The 7093-nt window shown below is 37.6% G+C and overlaps 1 protein-coding gene across 1 annotated transcript; it reads left to right on the top strand.

The window, feature by feature from the left end:
• Positions 1–906: 906 nt before the first annotated feature.
• LOC121423009 (5-hydroxytryptamine receptor 1A-like) lies at positions 907–3163 on the top strand. The gene is made up of 2 exons (XM_041618279.1): positions 907–1062; positions 1720–3163. Exon 2 carries the CDS (start codon positions 1720–1722, stop codon positions 3022–3024), a length of 1305 nt encoding a protein of 434 aa, XP_041474213.1. The 5' UTR covers positions 907–1062; the 3' UTR covers positions 3025–3163.
• The last annotated feature ends 3930 nt before the right edge of the window (positions 3164–7093 follow it).

Raw genomic sequence — 7093 nt, 5'->3', positions numbered from 1 at the left:
GTAATCATTATTATAACAACATGAGCTTATTGATATTCTTTTTAATACACGTAATAATCCATAATCACGACAAATAATACGGAGAATTCAAATTGAATCAAGACAACAATCGTAAAAAAGTTGCAAACATGAAAAGACGAATGGATAGACAAGACATGCAAGAGGTGTAGAAAAGAATAGAGTAAAGTCAACCTATGTCTTGTAACTTGAAGTTCACTTCAAGTTACGAAACCACGAAGAAACCTTAAGCTCGTCTAAAACTTGATTAAGGGTGAATCCTGTGAATATACTCGAGTTTCCAAGTTTAATGCTTGGTGGAAGCCTGATTAGACCATTGACCCTACTATAGGGACCATGATTAGACAATAGATTTTAAATTGACTTTTTTTCTCATTAGCCAATATAAATATTTGGCACATAACCCTCTCTCTCAGTATTAAAAAATATATCGCAAAAGGCCTATGTAAGCTATGCAAAGTTTTCGTGACTTGAGCAAAATATTATATTTCTTTCAAAGTATAAAGAATAGAGAAGCATAATGTTGAAAAAGACAACTAGAAATGAACGGCCCGAAACTTAAGCAGTAGTTACTTGTTATTTAGGGAAATATCGTAACGGTGAGTTGTTATTTCCGGTTAATTGATTTTATTTTCTCCATACTGAACACGACTGGATGAATGAGAAAAAAATACATCAGTGTGACCCGATTATAAATCCAAAACTTAAAATTCCAATAACGTACTTTATCTTTCATGGATTGTCCTCAAACCTTCACCGATATTTCTTAATTATTTTTTGTGCTATTCTTACAACAAACTTTTCTTTAGGGTGAACTTTCCCTTTAAGCAGTTTCCGCAGTTTCACAGAATACTAGGGATGATATTCATATACACAATGCAAGCCTATCAGCTTTCAAAATTTTTACTTTCATTTTGTGAAATCAAATAGTTTCGATTGAAGTCGATGTTTAGCTTTGAAATCATTCATGGCAGAGCAGGAAAGATGGAATTGTACCCCTGTATATTCGAACAGAACAACCGAGGATAGGAGATCATAATTATCGTGAGTAAAAATGAAGATGATCTTTGCATATAGTTCAATTTCTTAAAGGAAGATAATTTGTTGAAAGAATTATTATTGTCATATTATGCGGCAGTCAGGGGGGGGGGGTGTTTGAAACTATCTTGTGACGTTTATTTTGTCAGTGGATTAAGCGGTAACGCAAACGCACGTATGCACAAGTCACAATTGATGCATTGTGAACGCCTATCCTAGCTGGCTGCAGCTAGTACTGAAAGCCTGAATAGATACAAAGATTAAAAAAAATACACAATACCATACATGGCTGTCATTGAAAGTACAAGTTCGTATCATATCACACATTTAAAACGAAGGGAGAATGATTATTGATTCCAATATTTTTTTTTAAGTGTAATATACGGGCAAAACATTATTCGCATATCTTTAGATCGGGCCTTCCAATTTCACAGCATTTTTTTAAGAGTCTTGTTGCCATGTCGGTCGAGTTATTCTTACTGTGCGTGATGTCATTGTTATTCCAATTCGACTCTATTAAATGAGAATTTATATAACTTTCTAAGACAAAATCAGTGAAAAAAAAACTAGTATATAAAGTTATCACCTGGAGAAATAAACGATTGTAATACAGGTGGTATTATAATTGTTTATCAATATACTGATTTTATTGTACTTTTGCAGATGAATTCAGTCCCAGTTTACAGCATTGGTAACTCTCAAGAATTTGCAAACATGAGTAATATTTCCGATTCTACATTGACTCCCACCATGCCAACTATGGGCAATTCTTCCAATATATACCTTTATAAGGACCTGGACCTGCCACAGCGTGTCGTCCTTTCTATCATACTACTCATCACGAGCATAACAGGAATAGTAGGGAACTCTGTGGTGATCCTCGCCATAGTTCTATCTCGTAAGCTAAGATCGACCCTCAACTGGTTTGTCCTGAATCTCGCGTGTGCAGATCTAGTAACGTCACTCTGCATACCTCTGCATGTCGTGGATCTCCTTGGCCGGATGGGCTGGGTCAAACTGAACTGGTTCCAACTAAGCTGGCAATACAGCAGTTGGTTTTACATTAATACGACCTGTGTTGGTGTCAGCCTTACTACACACGCTTTGATCGGGTTCACCAGTTGGTATCGCATCACCAAAAGTCAAGATAAGTTCAAGAAGCTGTACAAGGCTCGTAATGTTGGCCTCATGATTACGTTTGGATGGATATTCAATTTGGCCTCGCTCTGTTTGATTGTTAAACTAGACGACAAAGCAGTTGTCTATCCAATTGCATTTTGGGTCTTCGGCCACTTTGCAATCGTGGTTGCGGTGTACATAAGGTTATGGAGATTTGTTGCACGCCATGCAGAGAAGCAGAAGTCAAGAAATGACGTCAATACAAACAGACAGAACATGACCACTACGTGCCCTGATGGCAACACCAGCCATGAAGGTTTGAGCGTATCCAATTCATCCGAGCATTTAGGAAGTCATGTAAACGATGTGACGAATGGCAGCGGAATGGCTGTTGCATCTGACCAACTGGAGATCCATGACCAGGGTGGAAAGACGATGCAGCTATCTCAATCTCTATCAGAAAAGGGCATCACAGCTGAATCGACTGAAGGAAGAAGGAAGGTACTCTTGCGAGGGTCGGAAATAAAAGAAATAAATTCACATGTCAAGAAACAGGCAGAACCGAAAATTGACAAGAAACTCATTGCTGTCACCAAAAATCTAATGGTTATCCTCGTTGCTTTTACTATTTGCTTCATTCCTTACGCTGTAAGTTTATGTTCATCCAGTTTCCACAGTGCTCTTCCTTGGCTTCTAGCCCTTCTGTTGTTTAATAGCTGTATGAACCCTATCATCTATGCCAGAAGGATCCAAACATTTAGGGAGGTTATGGTATGCATCATACGATGTAGACTTGGAAGCATTCCCTTGCCCATTGAATTGGTAAGGAAATTAAGAACAAGTAGATAAAATCATTTCTTCAAAGCGTGGTAAAACCGTTTTCGGCACTGAAGTGGCATCTCTAGGTAAAATAGGATTTTCTTATTCTTCCCTCCTTGTCCTTCTTCTTTTCCTCTTCCTCTTCTTTCTCCTCATTCTTTCCTTTCATCTCTTTTTCTTCTTTTTACTGTTCTTCTTTTCTCGTCTTCTTCTTTTTCTTCTTCTTCTTCTCCCTTTTCTTTTCCACCACCACCATCATCATCTTCCTTTTCTTTTCTTTTGTTCTACTTCTCCTTCTTTACTTGTCTTCTTTTTTATTCCTCTTCGTCTCCTTTTTTCCTTCTTCTTTTTATTATTTTATTATTTTCCCCGCGTACTGTAATGCAGTTTCCATTCAAAACAATGGCAGTTCCTGCAGCAGAGTTTCGAGAACTTTCTGCAATGTGTATATTGTATAAAATAAGAGAAAATTTGTATTTAGAGTATGAAGATTTACAAATTCCCTCTAATACAACTTTAAAGAACAGACTTGTTTTGTATAATTGCAGGAATTTTCTTGATATATCAATTTAAGAGAATGGTTCTGTTATGTTTTTCTTTGATAGTGTATAGAATATAAAACATGTTCAATTCATTCACTTCAAAGTACTTCACAGTCTGATACATATCAGAATGTTTCATACACTTAGAAAAAAAAACGAGATTTATCTCAGACATTTCCTCGAAGAAATTTTAATGCATATTCATAGAAAAACCATGTTAAGATTGAATAGTGAAACAAATACGGGTGATGATATGCATTGTCCATAAAATATTTCAACTATGAGGAAGGATGTGACAACGGCAATGCAGAGCTATGTATAACAAAAATCAATTGATCTATCAAAACACTCCCTTTGAGTAGGGGGAAGCGGATACTAAACCCATTTGAATAGTCAAAATGTGTATTTTAATCATACTTTACCTATCTGGCTGGTGTTTTCTCGGTAATAAGGATATCAGTAAGGATATATCGGCAAGTTAAAAAAGGAGAGAATTACGTGCTGGGTGACATCCAACTTCTACAGTTTCCTTTATCACGAAGTTCCTCTAGCATGCAATATTTTTTTCAATTCAAGTAAAAAGGGGAAAATGGGTAAATCTACCCACCAAGGCAGTTGTTGACTGCATGTATCATTTAGAAATATCATTCCTATGAATAACTTTGGTAATCTTGATTTTTCGTATATTTCGTTGTTGATTGGAGGTTCTTTTCTTAAAACTCTTTCTCATGTTGTATATTTTTTACTGTATATATGATTTTCATTTTATATTTCATTTCTAATAGTTTATGTATATACATGATAATGATAAACTTGTTGCTACCCTATGGAAATTAAACGTGAATAAACAAATAAAAATGAATATATACATGAATATAAATAAAAACAGTAAAGCGTGTATCCGTAGTCTAATGTCCCCAATGAAATTCAGGAAATTTATAGTAAACTGGATGTCTGTAATAAAATTCTGCTCTTGTTCTTTTATTCTTTCTACAATTCTTCTTTGCTCTACCTTTGATTTTTGTTCAATAATACCAGCTACATGTAAACTCGGTAACTTCCTAGTTGGTGGCAGACCCCTTATTAAAAGCATGATCTTTAAATTCAAAGGAATGCCTTATGAAATTAAGTTGCCTCAAAAACTGATTTCCCGGAATTATTTTTTTTGTAAACATAGGATTGACTCCGACCAGGAAGTGATTGAGTATGTTAGTGGGTATGAGTTGAAAAACAGAACGGTAAAAAAGGCAAGAATGAGAAAGAATGTCAAAGAAGGAGGAAGTAAAGCAAATAATTATTATACAAATCCAGTTTGCTATAGGCTATCTGCATTTCCATTATGCTGTATAGTATGCAGGGCTACATACATGTCTTCTCCGTTGTTCAAAGACAATTTATGCCAAACGAAAATGTCATTCGTTCTTTCTTTCTATTTTTGGATTTCTTTGAAATCATATTTACCAATTAACTTGTTTACTTGTCGGAGTCACTTTTTTTAAAAAAAGAAATCGTGATTTCTAACACCATATTGTAAATAAAGAGGCTTTAATAGGAGGAAATTATGATTTGTAAACAAATTTTCGGCATTACTCCTATATACATGTACTTTATTTACTATCTATTGTCCACGGCGGACTGCATTTGCATATTATGCATATTAATGAGTCAGAAAGAAGAGGATCGAGGTCATCGTGATTTAGCCGTGAACCAGAATAGCCTGGTGGTTAAGTCGCTGCCCGGAAAGCAGTAGATGGCGGGTTCGTATCCCACTGGTTCCAATTATTTCTGACTTATGGTTTTCATTAAAGATCGAGCACGCGATCTTAATGTATAGGAGTAATGCCGAAAATTTGTTTACAAATCATAACACTATATTTCCAAGAATGTTTTGTCTATTTGACAGAGGGTAATAAAGATTACTTTATATGAATTGAAATTCAACTAGTCACGAATAAATCACACGATTAGGCCTATATAGAAACCATTACTCATCACAAGGGGAAATCCCGCTCGACAACGCAGTGTCTGTGATGCACGCAAAATTCCGATACACAGTCATGCATCCATGGTATCACAGGCCTAATGCATTCCCCATAGACTCGTGTGTTAAATTGGCACTTTAAGAAATTCATATAAAATAAGGATGAAATTCGGGGGTCGAATGTTTACTACCAGTGGATAGGACATATATCTGGCAATCCATATCTGACCAGAAAAGGGTCCCTCGACCGGCTCATTTTAAAAATAAATTGGCGTGTTTGAAGACATCGTCGGGGGGAGCAGATTCATCACCTCACACAGCAAAATAGCCCTAAACCTTCCGCCAGTCAAAATATAGTCCAAAATTGGTGATATTTCTTCCCAATTTGGGAAAAGGAAGTTCAGTAATTACCAAAAATAGAATCAGTGTGAGATGGACAATCATATGCATACACTTTGTCAATCAGCCATATCAAAATAAAAAAAATAGCAATGGGTTGGCTCGAATGAAGATCTCTTGCTTTCCCAATGCTAATAGGCCCGTGCAGCCCCATATCACTATACGAGTCTCGTTAAAGCTAAGACTAAAACAATAACGAATCAGGCCCAAGAAAAAAAACCCAAGGAAGACAAAAAGGTGAATGCTGGTCCCAATCCGCATTCTTCTTGCCTTTTTAAAAAAATTTATTATTATTACTATTTTTTTGGTGGTGGGTATTATTATTAGTACACGAGAGTACGAATACATTTGAGAATTTATTCACAATACTATTACTTGTGAGTCTGATTTTCTGGTGTGTGAGGTAAAGAGGGTGTGTTGGTTAGAGTGTATGATGGTGTGTGCGCGGTGTGTATGTGTGAGGGTATGAGAGGATGTGGGTAAGGGTGTATGATGGTGTGTGCACGGTGTGTTTGTGTGAGGGTATAAGACCGTGTGGGTTATGATGGTGTGTGCGCGGTGTGTTTGTGTAAGGGTATGGGAGGATGTGGGTAAGGGTGTATGATGGTGTGTGCGCGGTGTGTATGTGTGAGGGTATGAGAGAGTGTGGGTTATGATGGTGTGTGCGCGGTGTGTTTGTGTAAGGGTATGGGAGGATGTGTGTAAGGGTGTATGATGGTGTGTGTGCGCGGTGTGTATGTGTGAGGGTATGGGAGGATGTGGGTAAGGGTGTATTATGGTGTGTGTGCGCGGTGTGTATGTGTGAGGGTATGGGAGGATGTGGTAAGGGTTTATGATGGTGTGTGTGCACGGTGTGTATGTGTGAGGGTATGAGAGGATGTGGGTAAGGGTGTATGATGGTGTGTGCGCGGTGTGTTTGTGTGAGGGTATGGGAGGATGTGGGTAAGGGTGTATGATGGTGTGTGTGCGCGGTGTGTATGTGTGAGGGTATGAGAGGATGTGTGTAAGGGTGTATGATGGTGCTCGCGGTGTGTGTTTGTGTGAGGGTATGAGAGAGTGTGGGTTATGATGGTGTGTGCGCGGTGTGTTTGTGTGAGGTTATGAGAGGATGTGGGTAAGGGTGTATGATGGTGTGTGCGCAGTGTGTATGTGTGAGGGTATGGGAGGATGTGGGTGA

This window comes from Lytechinus variegatus, chromosome 10 (assembly GCF_018143015.1).
Source record: "Lytechinus variegatus isolate NC3 chromosome 10, Lvar_3.0, whole genome shotgun sequence".
NCBI classification, from domain to species: Eukaryota; Metazoa; Echinodermata; class Echinoidea; order Temnopleuroida; family Toxopneustidae; genus Lytechinus; species Lytechinus variegatus.
The sequence above is the reverse complement of the archived record's forward strand: the minus strand, read 5'-3'. Positions and strand labels throughout refer to the sequence as shown.

Coding starts and splice junctions, on each gene's coding strand:
- LOC121423009 (XM_041618279.1), top strand. CDS start 1,720: ATGAATTCAGTCCCAGTTTACAGCATTGGTAACTCTCAAGAATTTGCA.